The sequence below is a fragment of the Panthera uncia genome, chromosome F2 (genome assembly GCF_023721935.1).
Source record: "Panthera uncia isolate 11264 chromosome F2, Puncia_PCG_1.0, whole genome shotgun sequence".
Taxonomy (NCBI): Eukaryota; Metazoa; Chordata; class Mammalia; order Carnivora; family Felidae; genus Panthera; species Panthera uncia.
The window spans coordinates 39,609,119-39,628,411 of NC_064812.1; the positions used below are offsets into that span (position 1 = coordinate 39,609,119).

At 37.7% G+C, this 19,293-nt stretch overlaps 1 protein-coding gene and 1 pseudogene across 2 annotated transcripts in view; both read right to left on the reverse strand.

Annotated features, from left to right (window-relative positions):
* CPQ (carboxypeptidase Q) overlaps positions 1-19,293 on the reverse strand; it is a 467,130-nt gene that overhangs the window by 236,442 nt on the left and 211,395 nt on the right. For both annotated transcript variants that reach the window (XM_049633066.1, XM_049633067.1), the window contains exon 4: positions 9,896-10,103. In XM_049633066.1, coding sequence (XP_049489023.1) covers positions 9,896-10,103 — 208 coding nt within the window. The remainder of the gene's footprint in view (positions 1-9,895; positions 10,104-19,293) is intronic.
* Positions 18,068-18,172, reverse strand: LOC125924992 (uncharacterized; annotated as a pseudogene).

The window sequence follows — 19,293 nt, forward strand, 5'->3', positions numbered from 1 at the left end:
GGACGCAACGCTGCAGGCCCTGAGTCAATCCTGTAGATTCTGATTTCCAGAATTCACTGCCTACTTTACTTAGCCACCACGCAAGCGTCCCTTTATTGTCTCTCCTCTTTGCTCAGAATATTTCCCAAATTTGTAACACAAGTTCTACACAGAATACGTATTCAACAAGCATTTGTTGCTGTTGATTATAACGTGGACAGTTATGCTGGTTTTCTTTCCATTTAGGGTAAAACACAAAACTCTTTAGATAGCAGTACCTCACAACCTAGAATAGAAAAAGACAAAGAAGTCCAGGATGATGAGTCGTCAAAGAGTACAGGTTCCAGGATAGAATAAACTTGTGTTTACTCCTAGCTCTGCCACACAGGATAACAGCATTGCTTACTTGACAAGGTCATGGTGAAGACTAAAGGAGAAAATGCATGAGAAGCATCACATGGTAAGCACTCCATAAATGTGGATTACTATTCACCTTGTGATTATTATTAAATGGCTCCATCACTAATAAAAGAAAGGTGCTCAAACCCATGAAAGATGGCATCCTCCTACTTGCAAGTACCATTTTGGCCACTAGGATGACTTATTGAGTCCAGGAAAGAACACTCTCCAAGGTTTGCCTTGTCTACCTGGGTGGCTATCTATCTAAAACAGCCCGTCTGGCTTGAGCTATTTCCATTTGCTGTCTTTATGAGCCCAGAGGCATGCACAGCTCTGAGCACATTTCAGAAATTTGAAAAATAAACAATGAAATGCCTCATGCTTGCCACACATGTATTTTTCCTTCCATGATTTAGGTTGGCTGGTTCTACGCCATAAAAAGTTTATAATAAGTAAGAAAAAAAATAAAAAGAATGAAATTTGCCAGCTTCAAACTCTTTAACCCCACCCCCTAAAACTTTCCAACTCAAGGTTAAGATGTGAAAAAATGTTCCACCCAATATGTTCATGAAAGATTTAATAATTACTTTGCTTATGAAAGTTTAAACAGCTGCTTAAGTTAGTAAAAAGGCTCCCACCCAGGCAAAATAACTTGCTGTACCCATTAAGAAGGTTTTACAAATCATCAGACTACGTATTTGGATGAAAGGCAAAATTGCATTTGCTACACAGCATCTAACTAGTCAATTCTGTAGGGCATGATTTTGTTCACCAGGTCAGTCAGGTTTTGTTTATTCCTTCAACAAGGATCTTGACAGCATCAATGTTAAAGCTGTTTCCAAAGGGACTGCTGAGCTTTTCGATAATTTATGTTAAAAAACATATACATGAAATAGGCCATGTGTTTTCCTTTAGGTTCTTTTACAGCATAACCCCATGAACACAGGGTTCATTATCAGATGGATTTGGAAATTAAAGGGAGTCACATCACATTCCTTAAAAAAAAAAAAAAAAAGAAAAGAAAAACGCTACTCTTTGGGCTTATATTCATACTACTCCTCTTCTGGAGCATTCCCCATCCCAGCACCCCAGCACCTTTAGCTTGGTTAACTCCTCGTGGTAAACTACTTGTGTTGTAGGAATAAGTTGGACCTCTCCAGAAAGGCTTCCTTGACCAGGATGTTCACCACTGCAATGAGCCTTCACTGTACCATGTAGCTGCCATATTATAGCACTTATCTCCTTCTATAGTGGTTACCTGTTCACCGGCTTGTCTCTTCTGCCCCAAGTGCTGTGAGGGCAATGTGATACAGCCAGCACACAGCAGGAGCTCGATAAATTCTTGTAGAATTAATGAATGAATTCCCCTTAGTCACCCAAACTGCACATTTCCTTCTTTGTCTCTTCTATATCCAAACTTTAACAATCTATGCCAATTTTATTTCCTAAGTATTCCCTGAATCCTTCTCCTCTTTCTCAACACTATGTCAACTGGCTCAGTTCCAGTCCTATTATCTTCTGCCTGAATTTCAGTATTTGCCCCTGCTAACGTATACAGTGGCCAGAGGGTACTAAAAGGCAAAGCTACTGCTAAAACCCTTCAGTGACTTCCTACTGCCAACAGGACAAAGCCATAGCCTTGCACATGACATGCCAGGGCTGTGCTCTGTCCCTCCAATTTGCCCTTCCTATTTCTCAATCCCTTGCTTTTGCATAAGCTTTCCCCTCTCCAGGGAAGGCCAGGATTTATTGAGGGTCAGAGAGGCAAAACAACCGGTCAAGAAAATAGAAGAGGTAGGATTTGAATTCTACTGGCCATGTTTCTAACTACAGTGCTATACTGCCCACCCCACGCTCCTGCTACAACCCTCATGTCTGACGCATACCAGATACTCAATAAATTTGTGTTGTATTAATGAACAAATAGTTTTTTAAAGTGAATATTAAAAAACACCAAAACATAAGCTCCCCAAGAGATCTTATGCCCCTATCCTACTGTTTCTCAAAAAGTTTAGGGAATATTACAAAACTACCTCTTAAAAATTCCCAGAGTACACTAGCATAGTAAAGGTTTAAGAAGTGTCACACAAAAAAAGTTTATTTAACTTTTTTTTTAAATAGAAGAGTTGCTAACTGTATTTGAAAACAGAATATTAAACAAACAAAACACCTACCAACACTGTCAAATAATAAAAGGGCCCCATACACTGTGTACTATTAGTCTGATGATAATCTCCAAGTATTTTCTTTTTTAATAATGGAATTTTAGGGCTGGAAATGACCTTTGAGTTTTTCCAGATGAAGTTCCTCATTCTATAGCTGAAGGACTGAGTGGGCCGAGGTCACTCAGCTTATTTATGGCAGAAATAAAACCAGAACAAAGGTCTGGCAACACTCACGTAGTGTTCCTTCCATTACTCCACACCAATGATTCTCAATCTGGGGTGACTTCTGTCCTAGACATTTGGTAATGTCTGAAGACATTTTGACAGTCATGGTTATAGGGTGTGGGGCAGAGGCCAGGGATGCTGCTAAATATTCTACAACGCACAGGGCAGACCCCCACAACAAAGAATTATTTGGCCCAAAATGTCAATAGTGTAGATGTTGAGAAATCCTACTCCCCTACACATACACACAAAGAAAAAGTGAGCTCTCCAGCTAACAAACTAGAGCTTTCATCTGAATGTTTCCCACTAGCCTCCATAGTGCTGCATTATATTTGAAATAATACTTTATAGGAAAACTGAAATTGTTCTTTGAATCCATGAAAATAACTACTGTAGGAAAAAGGTATGTATAAAAAAAAACAATTTCACTCATCAAGGCTTTATCAAAATGGGTTTAGATATCATCAGCCAAAAAAAAAAATCTGAAACATTTTTCTTTTCCACATAATTCCCTCAGAAGACTTCTGGAATATATTAACATTTTTAAAATATTGCATTTACTAGGAAAAACCTCAAAATAAGGTCTAGGAAATCACTGAGGAGCAAAAGAAGTAGGCCAGCCTCCAGAGTCAACACAGGGCAATCTGTTATCACGGGAGTCTCTCCTACAGGTGCACTAAATCCCTCATTTCCAGTAACATGCCCTCTTAGCAGGTCAGTTTGAGAACAACTCTCCTCCTGTGTTTGCTTGTTTGTTTGAGTGAGATACCCTGGAAGCATCACAAAGTAAGGGTGGGAAAGGACTATTTGGGCTGATATCAGAGGAGGGTCCCCCCTACACTGGGCACTACACAGAGGATGCCCACAGGGAAGCCCCTGCTTTACAAGAAAGCAACTTGCTCTCAAGAGTACAGTTTCCTCACTGGGTAAATGTACTATGGTTATGTAAAATGTTGTTATTGGGGAAGGTGGTCAAAGGGTACACCTGGGCTCTCAGCACTATTTTTGCAACTGCTTGTGAGTCTAAAATTACTGAAAAATAAAAAGTTGTTGGGGCCACCCGGGTGGCTCAGTTGGCTGAGTGTCCAAGTCTGGATTTCGGCTCAGGTCATGATCTCACAATTCGTGAGTTCAAGAAGCCCCATGTTGGGGCTTAAGATCCTCTCTCTCCCTCTCTCTTTGCCCCTCCTTCATTCATTCTCTCTCTCTCTCTCTCTCTCTCTCTCTCTCTCTCAAAATAAATAAATAAACTTAAAGAATGTTTTTTAAAAAGTTGTTAATTTTTTAAATGACGTGCCTGGTAGTAGACCTATGTTGGCTTTGTCTGTGGTCCTCTGTTAAAACAGAAACACCTTATTACCTGATTGGGGGGAGTAAAGGGATATGAACAGGGGCACAGGGGAACAGAGTGTCATAAAGAGTCATTAAGATGACAGAAGTGATTTCATCCATCAGATCCTGTTCCAAAGTGACAAGGAGCTAAAGAGGGATGAGACTCAAGCAAGACTTGCCTGAGAGATGATGCACAGAAGAACAAACATATCACTTGGTGGTTTTCCCAGGTGACAACCTTCATGAGAGTTCTCAGAAAACTCTGAGACAACTAGGGATGAGATTTATGAGAGCTCTTTGTATATAGGAAAGAGATGTCAGGAGAAAAGGCATGAAAGGAAGACAAAATCTCTCCTGTGTAATGACTCAGTAGGGACGGCACTGCCTGTGCAGATTCTATCCAGTTGAGGTAGGGCCAGGCACAATGGGATATCCTTAGGGCTGAAAGAAATGGGAGTCAGGAAATCTGGAGTCACATTCCAGGTGTGCTCCTGTCACACATTTGTTGTGTCCACTGGGACAAGTCACTCTGGGATTTGATCTTCTCGTCTGAAAATCAGGGATTGGTATTAGATGCTAAGACCCCTACCTCTCCGTCTCTGTTTCTGTCCAAGACTACTTTAAGCGTTAGGATAACCTCTATTGATTTAATACAAAAATAAAACTTATTCATGGATGGCAACAAGTTTTCTATGAATTTTCCAATGCAAATTAGTTCCTTAATGAATGGGAAATAGACATAATATTGCTAATTTAGCACCTGGAAGTATCAGCTCAGAAGTCAAAATGCTCTTGTTCTCACTCTCGCATCCTCCTTCTCAACTATGGGTGGGCCTCAAAGGTACCATGGTTTCCTAGGAATAAAGCTGTCTGAGAGAAAGGAGTTCAGAGACCTAAGGTCAGAGCTTCTAGAAGACTGTTTTCTGCCCATGAAATGCACCTCCTCAGTGTGTTCAAGGTCTGCTGAATTCTCCACAATATGCCCTAACCACAGAAGAGCAGTTTCTGAGGAGGTCGAAGTGCAGAGAGAATTCTAGGCTTGGAGGAGCCAAAACATGCCACTGTGGGTTGTTTAGGAAGACGGTAGAAGTAATGTGTATAATAGCCCTAGTCTGCCATTTTCATATATCGAAACCCAATAAACTATCTGTATTACTGGCGTTTTTAAAAGCCTGTGGTTGGTTAATTCAGTACAGGCTTATGGCCCTACTATGCAATAGGGTTTTGTAAAGTATTAATGCTTCATCAATCACATATGTGCTTTTCTAGAGCGGAAAGTCACCACACCTTGTCCATGGTTCTTGGGCCAGATCAGAAGGATTCTTTATGTGTTAATTGTTTTTCTTTCATTAAGGTGCTGTGAACAAAAAATGAGACTTAAAGGGCTGTGCTGGGTGTTCGCACTGAAGAGGCACTTCTTCAAGCCATCCAGGATGTCTGACCTCAAAGCAGAATAATGGCTGCAATAAACCCTCTCCTTTTTAGAGATAATTCCATGGCAACTAATTTGCTCAGTATGTGTCAGAGACACGTTAGTCAACCTAAACCAGCACCATCAACATTTATATCACTGTCGCCATTACAGCAATCCCCCCTCATCCATCGGGAACACATTCCAAGATTCCCAGTGGATGCCTGAAGCCACAGACAGCATCGAATCCTATATATACTATATTTTTTCCTATACATACATACCTATGACAAAGTTTAACTTATAAATTAGGCACAGTAGGGTATTAACAACAGTAATAAATAGAGCAATTATAATAATATATTGTAATAAATGTTATGTGAATGTCTCTGTGTCCCTCTCAAAATATCTTATTGTACTATATTCACTCTTCTTGTGATGATGTACAATAATAAAATGCCTACGTGATGGGATGAAGTAAGGAGAATGACGCAGGCATGTGATGTAGCCCTAGGCTACTCGTGACCTTCTGATCATCTGCTTCTGACCTCGGCTGACCAAAGGTACCTGAAACTGTGGCCAGTGAAACTGCAGATAAGGTGGGGCTACTGTACTGATAATTAAATCACTGGCACTGAGTGATTTTAGGAAAGTTTGCCAGAGTTTAGGAGAGCTAGACTCCTTCGCCAGTCAATGAAAAAAATAGGTCTTAGTTGGCATTTGAGTCTCCATTATAAATTTCCTTCCCCTCCTTCATTCTCATTTTCTGCTCATTTATGAACAGGACTACATAATTTCCTCTTACCTATAACTGCCTTCCTTTTAACCTGCCCAAATTCTTCCCTCTTTGTCTCTTTTCCTTTGTCTTCTGCTCACCTCTGATTACTCATAACTGAGTATTTATCTTTATCATAACCTTTATCTTATAGGAACAGGAGAGGGGGCCTGACAGCAGGGAAACACCATGTGGAGATCAGTGTTGTAAGATAGCTCTGAGCTACACTGCAAAAATACAGAAATAGAGGAGATATTAGAAGAAAAAAATCATGGGGGGAAGAGCAAGGGCCTAAATTAGGACAATCATTACAGTAAAGGCAAGACGGACAGATTTTTTTTTAATATGCAGAAAGTAGACTTAAAAGGATGTGGTACCAGGCTATAGATAAAGAGGAGACAATGAAAAATACTGTGACGTTCTCTAAACGGGCTGACAGGTAAATATGGTTCCTTTCACAGAGATGAGAAACTAAGGCAAGTGATCAGGCATGAGGGAGTTGAGTTGTTCAGGTTTGGACATACAGAGCTGCATTTAGGAGTGATGTCCAATATGCCAATGGATAATCGGTGTTCTGAATGTGGCAGGAGAACTTCTAGATATTAAAGGATTAAGAAAATTCTCCAACCATTTTCTCCTTCATTTCCTCTTTTCATTTTACTGAAACAAAATACGTTTTCGAGAAGCTACTACATGCCAAGTCCTGAGATAGGCATTAGTGAAAAGCAAGGAAAAAAAAAAAAAGTAAACATTGTGTCTGCTCAGGGCATTTGCAAGCTCTGGCGGGAAGATGACACCGTAACAATGATATCATAACAGCACACAGTGCCGGGATGAGGTGAAGGTTACCAAAGGAAGCTTCTTGGAAGAGATAGCATTTATCAGGGATAGACTGTGCTTACTCAGGTTCCTTAACTCACTGATGCCTGGGGGGGAATGATACATGCTTGCTGCTTCCCTTCACAGCCTGGGCATCCCCTGCGGTTTTGGGCAGAGTATAAGGCAGATTCCCACCCCCACCCCCCCAAAACAGTCACATGGACTTCACTACACTCATCCACATTCCTTCCGTGGAAGTAATAGCGTAACTTCTTTATGGAAGAGCTTCTGTTAATCTTCTACCTTGTATATCTTGGTAACAGTGTACTTATAACCCACTTCTCTGGAATCTACCCACCTAAAGAGTCTATCGCACAGAATTAAGAGATGGAGGCAACTTGATGGCGACCAGATTGCTTCATATTCAGGCTGGCCCAGCAATTCCACTCCTAGGCATTTACCCAAGGAGAAATGAAGACACGCGTACACGGAAAGACTATATAAGAATAGTCACATAAGTTTTACTCATAATAGTCAAAAACTAGAAACCACCCAAATGTGCAACAACTGCTGAATGGATAAACAAATTGTGGTATATCCATGCAATTAAATATCACTCAGGAGCAACAGAAATGAATGGACAATTGGTAAAACAATGTGGATAATCTCAAAAGCAGTATGCTGACTGAAAGAAGCCACAGAGGAAAGACTACAGATTCTGTGATTCCACTCCTTGGAAATTCCAGAGAAGAAAAAACTATAGTTCTCAAAAGCAGATCGGTGGTTACCATGGGGCAGGAGGAGATGGACAGCAAAGGGGCACAAGGCAGTGTTTGGAGCGATGAAAATATTCTATATTATGATTATTGCAGTGGTTACATTACTGCATACATTTTTCAAAGCTCACTGAATTGTAACTTAAATTTGGTAAATTTATGTAATTTTACTTCCATAAAGCTGATTTAAAAAAAAAATCATGCCAGACTGAGGAGTAGCCAGACTGAGCATTCCCAGCTCGAAGATGCCCAGAAACTCTTCTACTTTAATGATTTAACTCAGACCTTGATACCTCCTGGCTGTTTCAGACTAAGGGTCCCCATAACTCACTCAACTTGCCACCCAGGCTAGGCGCCAGAGTAGCCTGCTCGCCCAGACAACTGATCACAGATAATCCTAAACCCCTCCTGCCCTGTACTGACAGCCTTAAAAATGGCAACACTTTTTCCAGTAGATCCTGGAACTACTGACTGGGGAAAACACCTGGTAAGGTTACACATTAAGGGGTCTGACTACTTAGTAGCTGGAATATAGACTCTGGATTCTTCTGTTGTTACCAGTTCCCTAAAGGGCAAGGGACTTGTTTGTTTGCTTTTTCAATGTTTGAAACTAGAGTTTCTCTACAGCTATTTGACTCCCTATGGTACCACCGAGATCTTGCTTTTCAATCATCCCTATGGCTACAACCCCAAAGCTGATGCATGCCTGTGTCCTGGAAGTGATTTGGGAAGGAAGAAAAGGGTCCCAAACATAAAACCAACCTTTACTGCAGCAAAACCCTTAAGTCTGGGAGAGGTCCTGAGTTAAGGCATGTATGGAAGATTTGTTTCTCTATCACTATTCACTTTTTCCTTCATCCCATTGATCTCCTTAAGCAAAAATAAGTCTGAAATTCTGGAATCACTTCCTTTAAGTGCTACTTTAGAATTTCAGTAGCTATTAATAGAGGAAATTTATACCAGACACCTTATCAAAACTGGTTTTGTTTTGTTTTGTTTTTTTCTTTTTGTACATTTGATGCCATATGAGGTAAACTTACATTCAATGAGTGCCATGTTGTGCCAAGCACTGTGCTGGCTATTTGACGTGCTAGGCTAATCGAGTTCTCATGATAATCCTGGTAGTTACCTATACCATTCTGTCTTTGAGGGGAAGTTCTCTAAGACTCACAGAATAAGTAACTTGCCAAACTTATTTAACCTTCAGCTAGCATAGAGTATGGATCTGCCTCTAGTACTATTTGATTTTCAAATGTTGCAAGGAAAAATAAATACTTTTGGAAATTACTGCGGTCCAAGACTTGGTTTAGAGGTGCCTGGGTGGCTCAGTCAGTTAAACGTCTGACTCTTGATTTTGGCTCACAGTTCCTGAGTTCAAGCCCCACATCGGGCTCTGCACTGACAGTATGGAGCCTACTTGGGATTCTCTCTCTCTCTACTCCTCCCCCACTCACGCTCTCTTTCTCTCTCAAAATAAACAAATAGACTTAAATTTTTTTTTAAATAAAATAAAATAAAACCTGGTTTAACATTTATAAGGTCCTAGGTTTCAGTCCTTTCCCAGCCACTTACTAGCTGTGTGGACATTAGGCACCTGAGCTACCTTCTACATTAGTTTCCTCACCTATAAAATGATGAAAATAAATCCAACTTTACTAAATTTTGAAAGAATCAAATAACATAATCCATACATACAATAGGCACAGTAACTATTAGCTATCGGTATGATCTCAAATACTAACCTGGCTCTAGTTGGAATAAACACAACACATATATACAAGTAGTGCCCTCAGCTATTCAGAGGCTGAGTTTCCACACCATGGATCCTATTCCACCCTTCAATATGTTGTAGAACTTTTGGTTGGAAAAAATATATACAAAGATCCTGCCATTAATGAGTTTATAAGGACCATCTCTGCAGATTCAGGTTCTCTCTTTCCCCAACCATCTCTAAAAACTGACACTTGACCATGAAACCCTACTCCAAGACAGCCCACCCATTTCCTTGACTCACCTGCTCTGGGTACTTGCTGCCAATGATCTCTGCTACAGTGTTGAAGGAATCAGCATCTGGATAGTTCTTTGCCCCCATCTTCAGCTGAATAACAATTCTGTTCCCACGAGAAGCCATTCTTGACATCATTTCTGCATCTTCCACTGTAATACAGGCTGTTGGGATTTTTGGCACACCATCTTGGTATTCCTGAATACCTGTGTGAGGACTTGAGAAAAAGAAGGCACCAGGTCATCTTAAAAGTAAAAACAGACCAAAAGTATTTTTTTAAGTGTCTGTATTTGACATTTGATTCTCACTGATTTCCATTTGCATATGAGAAATATGATGGGTGGGCAATATTGGATTATTTGCTTTTGAATATAATTTTTCCTTTTGGTAAAAAATAACTTAGAAACCTCAACTTTACAATCATCTCATTGAAAACATTACATGACATTTATTTTGATAATGTGATGATCCTTTAAAGTTGCAAGTTTCCTCAAATTCAAAAGAACATTAACAGTGCCTTCATTACCAAGAGGTGAGTGAATGCAAGTGTTCAAGGAGACCAAGAAAGCTCTCAAGTCCCTCAAGGCTGCAGACCAGAGGACCCACACATCTGGAGGAAAACTGCCCACACACATCCAGCTTTCTGGTCACTGACGGCTCTGGGCACGTTTTCTTCTCACTCATACACACAGAGACAGTAGGGCACCTTGCAAGAAAACTAGGACAATGGGACATGCTTGTGTGTCCATGAAGAAAAGTGCCGAATAAACCCTGCTCCCTGATGTTACTGCCACAAGAAAGAGACAACTATTACAATTTTGGCACTAAGAAAGAAATATTGCCCCTATGGTCAAGTTTTTCCTAATTTCCAGGTGCTTCTTAGATTACTAAAAACGCTTGTAATTGATGTTTCTATTCATCTATTGTTGGTTCAACCTCTATACATGCTAATTGAGTTTATCAAACTCACTTTCTAAAATTGTTCTTTCAAACTGACCCTTTCCGCTCGTGAGGCACAACTCTAAACCCTCCCAAACCACAGCTCCCTCAGGACCAAGCAGGCACAGCTCCAAAGTGTGCACCACACCCTATCAGTGCATTCCCATCTTCTGGTAAAGCACAAGCTAACGGCCTCCCTTTTAAAAGTAATTTTTCTTTCCTTATTTCCATGTTTGTCTCAGGTTGTCTCAGATTTGCAGAAAAAGCCTTTCTCCTCCTCTCAGCCACAACACATTTCTCTCCTACAGAAGTGATTCCAACCTCCACATGCATAAGCACAATGTTCCAGTCTTATCACTGCTTTCTTGGTGTGACTGCATTGTTGTGACAATGTCAGATGACTATTTACTTCCTTAGAGAAAATGCATAGCAAAATGATTAAGAACAGAGATTTTGGAGCAAGACCATCCAGGTTCAAACCTGGGCTATGGCACTTATTGCTAATTGACCTTGAGCAAGTTATATATATTTGTTTCAGTGGCTTCATCTATAAATAAAAGTGATAATAATAATACATCCTTAATTCATAGAGTTATTTTGCAGATTCAGTGAATTTATACAAGTGAGTCAACTTGCCATGCATGAAACACAGCACTCAATAAATGCTAAATATTTATTTTGTTAACTTGTCTATTACATCATCCCTGTAGAGAGAGACTGTTTAATTTCAAATCCTTAGAACCATCTTAGCACTTCCTTTATGAACATTTCTTAAATGTTGACTGAAAATGTTAGTCTTCATCAAGAGAGGGACAAAGGACTTATAAACTCAAAAATTGTAATACAGAAATCCTGAATTGAATCCCTGCTCTGGAATATGCCTAATCTACCCTAACTCCTGGTTCAAGATGGCCTTTGGGGTCACATAACCTAGGCAAAATCCTGGCTCTACCATTTTCTACCCACACGACATGAAGCAACTTAGATGACCTCTCTGTTTCTGAGTTTTCACATCTGTAAAGTGGAGAATAATATTAGTATTGACTCCATAAGATTGCTATGAAGACAAAAGATAGAGTATATGTAAAGAACTTAAAACAGTGTTTGGCACATCGTAATTATTTAAACATTAGCTATTATTATTTCTTCAGTGTCAATTTTTCCCATTGAGTTGACAGTGACTAATGACCAAAGGTACTTGGAAACACGTAGGAAGACAATCTAAATATTTTTTGTTTGGATTACCTTACATGATGTCTGGGATTCAACAAACTTTCCTGTTCTCAGACTTTCTTATTTAAGAAGTATAATACTTCACAACAGTCTTTTTTTTAAAGTTTTTATTTAAATTCCAGTTAGTTAACATACAGTGTAATATTGGTTTTAGGTATACAATACAGTGATTCAACACTTCCATACAACACCCAGTGCTCATCACAACAAGTACTTTCCTTAATCCCCATCACCTATTTAATCCCTCCCTCCACCTACCTCTTCCAGTAACCATCAAACCAAAGTTTGTTCTCTAGAGTTAAGAGTCTATTTCTTGGTCCCCCCCCCACTTCTCTCTCTCTCTCTCTCTCTCTCTCTCTCTCTCTCTCATCCTTGCTCATTTTTGTTTAAATTATATTTCTAAACAAATTTGTACCAGTAAGCTACAGGTAGGAGTTCTTAAAGTGGGGACAGTAAGTTAGGCATGTACCTAACATGACTCCACTGAAGAAAATAGCACTGAAAGGCATCTTCCAACTATGGTTCTGAATTCAAAATATAAAAGCTTTATAATTTGTTTCTGCAATTAAGAACGTCCCCCAGTGGTGCAGTATCCAGCACTGTAGTATAGCAGAAGTAGGCAGAATAAAGACTCAACACTTTTATTTGGAGTACTGTACCTTTGCCATCAACTGTTCTATAGGGAAATGATCAGCATTAAACAATACCTTTCTGTCTCCATTTATAACCCTGCTTGCAATTTAACAATAGCAAAGGGTATACTATAAAGGAAGCCATAAAAACTCAAAACAATTACATTTAAAAATTAATACCAATTCTTTATAAACTATTCCAAAAACTATAAGATAAGGGAACATTTTTCAACTTGTTCTACAAGGTCACTATTACTGATATCAAAACCAGATAAAGGTATCAGAAGAAAAGAAAACTACAGACCAACATCTTTTATAAATATAAATGCAAAAAAAAAAAAAAAAAACACCCAAAACTATCCAACAAAATGCAAACAAACTGACACCAGCAACAAATGAAAAGGATTATACATCATGGCCAAGAGAGATTTATCACAGAAATGCAAGGTTGGATTAACATCCAAAAATCAACGAATGTAACTTATCACATAATATAAAAGGACAACAACCACATGATCACCCCAACAGATCCTGAAAAAGCATTTGACAAAATCTAACACTCCTTCATGATTAAAAAAAAAAAAAAAAAAAACAACTATAGTAGCAAGAGAGTGTGGTACTGGTATAAGGATAGGTAGATCAATAGAATAGAATTTAAAGTCCAAAAATAAACCTTTAAAAGAATGGTCAATTCATTTTCAACAAAGGTGCCAAGACAATTCAGTGGATATAGAAAAATATTTTCAGAGAAACAGTGCTGGGGCCAACCAAATAACCACATGTAAGAGAATAAAGTTGTATTCACGTATCACAACATATACAAACACAGACCTAAATGTAGGAGCTAAAACTATAAAACTTCATGACCTTGGGTAAGTAATTGTTTCTTAGATACAATACCCAAATCACAAACAACAAAAGAAAAAAATAGATAAATTGAATTATCAGAATTGTAAACTCCTGGATTTCAAAAGACACCAGCAAAAAGAGAAAAGACAACATAAAGAATGGGAGAAAAACTTCGCAAATCATATACCTGATAAGGCACTTGTATCTAAAATATCTAAAGACCTCTTGGGGCGCCTGGGTGGCGCAGTCGGTTAAGCGTCCGACTTCAGCCAGGTCACGATCTCGCGGTCCGTGAGTTCGAGCCCCGCGTCAGGCTCCGGGCTGATGGCTCGGAGCCTGGAGCCTGTTTCCGATTCTGTGTCTCCCTCTCTCTCTGCCCCTCCCCTGTTCATGCGCCCCTCCCCTGTTCATGCTCTGTCTCTCTCTGTCCCAAAAATAAATAAAAAAAACGTTGAAAAAAAATTAAAAATAAATAAATAAATAAAATATCTAAAGACCTCTTAAGATCTCAAAAATAAAATGGCTATCCAATTAAAAAATGGGTAGAATATGAATAGACATTCTTCAAGTAAAGTATACAAACAGATTATAAGCATGTAACAAGATGCTTAATATCATTAGACAGCAGGAAAATGCAAATTAGAACCACTATGAAAAAAACCACTATGAAAAGTCACTTCATACCCACTAGGATGGCTATGATCAAAAAGATAAAAACAAGTATTGGCAAGGATGTAGAAAAATTTGAATGCTTGTACATTGCTGATGAGAATGTAAAATGGTATAGCCACTTTGAAAAACAATTTGGCAGTCCCTTAAAAAGTGAAACATGTACTACTAGGTCTATATTCAAGAGAATTTATAATATATGTTCACACAAAGACTTGCACACAAACGTTCATAGCAGCATTATTAATAATAGTCAAAGGTAAAAAACAACTTTATGTCCATTAGCTCATGAACGGACAAATTGTATGTCCACACAATGGAATCTTATTCAGTAATAAAAAATTATGTTTTATACATGATACAACATGGATGAAACTTGAAAACATTATCTTAAGTGAAAGAAGTAAAAAAAGACCACATACTGTAAAATTCTACTTATATGAAGTGTCTAGAATAGGTAAATTGGTAGAGGTAAAAAGTAAAATGTAGGTTGCCTAGAGCTGGTCAGGAGAGAGGAAAATGGGCAGTGAATGCTAGTAGGTATGGGGTTTCCTTTTGGGATGATGACAATATTCTAAAATTGGATAGTGATAGATGATTGTATAACTTTGTGAATATAGCTTAACTGATTTAGCCAGCTTGCTGGCTATGGATCTTGTGACTTCACAGCCTCCATAATCATGTAAGCCAATTCCTCATAATAAAACTATATGTGTGTGTGTGTGTGTGTGTGTGTGTGTATCCTATTGGTTCTCTTTTTCTTAAAGAAGACTGACTAAAACAGCCACAATGAGTCAAATTTCTTTTTATTTGTGTCCAAATATATTCCCAACATTTGCAAGACCAAAATAAATGGTGCACTGCATATTTAAAAATTATAAATATTAATATTAAACCTTTCTTTTCAAAAATATACAGCTTCAAATCAAATAAATAAATCCAAAATTAAAGTTACTGGAAGAAGCCATTATAAAGGATTCTGGGAAGATAGTGAAGTAAACCTGCCCTGTAAGAAATGCTCAAGGGAGTCCTAGAGGATGAAAGGACACTGGACAGTAACTTGAAGCCATATAAAGAAATAAAGATCTCAATAAAGAGAAATAAATGGGCAATTATAAAAGCTATTTTTAATTGTAACAACGGTTTGTAGCTTCATTTTTGTGTTTCCTAAATGATTTAAGAGACCAATACATTTAAAATAATCATTAGTTTATGTTTTGGGACACATAACATATTAAGATGTAATTTTGTGATAGCAATGACCAAAAAGCATGGGGGTAGAGCTGAAAAGGAGCAGAGTTTTTAGATGTTATCGAAGTTAAGCTGGCATAAATTCAAATTAGAGTACTATAACTTTAGGATATTCAATGTAATCCCCATGGTAACCACAAAGAAATAGCTCTAGAATATAAACAAAAGCAAATGAAAAAGAAATGTAAATATTCCACTACAAAAAATCAGCTAAACACAAAAAAAAAGACAGTAATGCAGCAAATGAGGGACAAAAAAAGAGCTGAAAGGCATAAAGGGAGCAAATAGCAAAATGAAAGAAATAAGACCCTGCTTAGCAATAATTACTTTAAATGTAAATAGATTAAAATCTCTAATCAAAAGACAGAGATTGGCAAATGGATTTTTTAATGATCCAACTATATGCAATCTAAAAGAGACTCACTTTACAGCTAAAGGCAGAAATATTTTGAAAATGAAAGGATGAAAAAAGATATTCCATGCAAATATTAACTAAAAAACAATAGGGGTGGCTATACTGATACCAGACAAAATGGACTTTAAATCAAAAAGTTTATAAGAGACAAAGAAGAACATTATATATATTAATAAAAGTGTCAATACAGCAAGAAGATATTCACAATTATAAACATTTATGTACCTAATGATAGACCATCAATATATATGAACCAAAACTGACAGAATTGAATGTAGAAATAGATTGTTCTAGAACAACAATTTGACACTTCAATATTCAATTCTCAATAGTGGATAGAGAAACCTGTGGCACATACCTGTTCTTAAACATTCTTCTCTTGGATAGTCCCTCAGCATGTACTCTCAGACTCTAGGGCTATAAAAGCAGGTCCTAAGGGAGATGGAGTTACAGAGATCCGGTCGCCTTGTACCCACCTAAAACACACTTCTGTCCACGAGTCCCCTTAATAAACCATTTCTAATCAAGCTGGACTTCTTTATTTTTTTCTTCACTTTTATGTCTCCTTCAGCCTTTAGAAGTCATTTCGTATATACCTCCTTTTCACAGAACAGCCAGACAGAAGATAAGTAAGGAAACAGAGGACTTAACACAATAAACCCACTAGATCTCACAGACCACTCTATCCAACAACAGCATACACAGTCTTCTCAAGGACATGGAATAGTTTCCAGGATAGACCACCTTAGGCCACAAACTGTGTCTCTACAGATTTAAAAAGATATGTATTGGGGCACCTGGGTGGCTCAGTTAAGTGTCTGACTCTTGGTTTCAGCTGAGTTCCAGCCCCGCATCAGGCGCTCTGCTGTCAGCACAGACCCCGCTTTGGATCCTGTGTCCAGCCCCCCTCTCTGCCCCTCCTCTGCTTGTGCTCTCTCTGTCTGTCTCAAAATAAATAAATAAACTTTAAAATAATAATAAAATAGATCAATAAAAAGATATGTTTCATGCAAAGTATCTTCCCTGGTCACAACAGAATGAAGTTAGATAAAGAAGGTAAATGAAAAGTCACAAATTTGTGGAAATTAAACTGCACACTCCTAACCAGCCAATGGATCAAAGAAGAAATCATGAGGGAAATTATAAAATATTTAGAAACGAATGAAAACAAAACCACAACATACCAAAACATACAGAATGCAGCAAAGCACTGCTAAGAGAAGTTTATAGCAATAAATGCTTACATTAAAAAACAGGAAAGATCTCAAATCAATCAAACTTTACAACTTAAGTAACTAGAAATAGAAAAAGAAGAACAAACTAAACTCAAAGCTAGTGAAAGAAAGGAAACAAAGATTAGAGCAGAGATAAATGAAACAGAGAATAGAAAAGCAGCAGAGAAAATCAATGAAGCCAAAAGTGGTCCTTGGAAAAGATCAACAAAATTGAAAAACCTTTAGCTAGATGGACTAAAAAATAGAGAGAGAACAGTCACATTACTCAACTCAGCAATAAAACTGGGGACATTCCTTACTGATTCCACAGAAATAAAGGATATAAGAGAGTATATGAAAAATTATATGCTAACAAACTGGAAAACCTAAATGAAATGGCCAAATTTCTAGGAACATGAAACCTATCAACTCTAAATCATAAAAAAATAGAAAATCTGAATACATCTTTAACTAGTAAGGAAACTGAATCAGTAATTAAAAATCTCCTAACAAGGAAAAGCCCTGGACATGATGGACTTTATACTCAATGGTGAAAAACTGAAAGATTTTCCTCTAAAATCAGGAACAAGGCAAGGATGCTAACTTTTGCAAATTCTATTCAACACAGTACTGAAAGTTCTTGTCAGAGAAATCATGCAAGAAAAAGAAGGCATCTAAATTAGAAAAGGAAAAATAAAATTACATGTGTTCACAGATGATGTGATCTATATGTAGAAAACAGTAAAGATTCCACACAAAAACCTGTTAGGACTAATAAGTGATTTCACCAAAGTAACAAGATACAAAGCCAACACATAAAAATCAGATGCATTTCTATACATGAACAACAAACAGTCTGAAAAGGAAATTACAAAAACAATTCCATTTACAATAATATCAAAAGACTAAAATACTTAGGAATTAACTTAACCAAGAAGGTGAATGACTTATACAATGAAAACTACAAAACACTGCTGAAAGCAATTAAAGAAAATACAAATAAACAAAAACAAATACATGTCCATGGATTAGAAGACTTATATTGTTACTACACTTGATCTTAGCCAAAAGGCCGAGAAGCGATAGAAGACTTATACTGTTAAGATGTCAATACTCCCCAAAGCACTCAACAGCTTCAATGCAATCCTTATCAAAATACCAAATATGTGCTTTGCAGAAATAGAAAAACCCATCCTGAAATCTATATGGCACCTCAATAGATCCTTAATAGCCAAAGTAATCTTGAAAGAGAAGAACAAATCTGGAAGACTCACACTTCCTAATTCCAAAACTTACTACAAAGCTACCACAAGCAAAATAGTGTTACACTTGCATAAACACAGACATATAGACCAATGGTATAGAATAGAGAGCCCAGAAACAAACCCTCAAATATATGGGGTTTTGACAGGTGCAAAGACCTTTCAATGGGGCAGACTTTTCAACAAATGGTGCTGGGAAAACTGGATATCCACATGCAAAAGAATGAAGTAGGACTCTTATTTAACATCATACAGAAAAATTAACTCAAAATGGATCAAAGATTTAAATAAAAGATCTAGAACTATAAAACTCCTAGAAGAAAAATATAGGGCAAAAGCTTCATGACATTAGATTTGGCGTTGATTTCTTGGAAATGACATCAAAGGTAAAGGCAACAAAATAGACAAATTAGATTTCATGAATATTAGAAAATTTTGTGCATCAAAAGGCAATATCAACAGGTAAAAAGGCAATATACACAATGGGAGAAAATGCTTGCAAATCATAGCCCTGATAAGGAATTAACATTCAGAATAAATACAGAACTCCCAAAACTGAATGACAGAAACCAGACAACCCAATTCAACAGTGGGAAAGACTTCAATAGATATTTCAACAAAGAAAATATACAAGTGGTCAATAAGCCCATGAGAAGATGCTCAACATCACTAATCATTAGGGAAATGCAAATCAAAACTAATGAGATACCACCTCACACCTATTAGGAAAACAGAAAATAACAAGTGTTGGTGAGAAGGTAGAAAAATTAGAGCCCTAGTGTGCTATAATGGAGAATGTAAAATGGACACACTTAGGAAAATAGTATGGTAGTTCCTTAAAAAATAAAGAATAACCATATGATCTGGCAATTCCACTTCTGGACTTATACCCAAAATAATTAAAAGCATGGTCTCAAGGATGTATTTGTACACCCATGTTCAT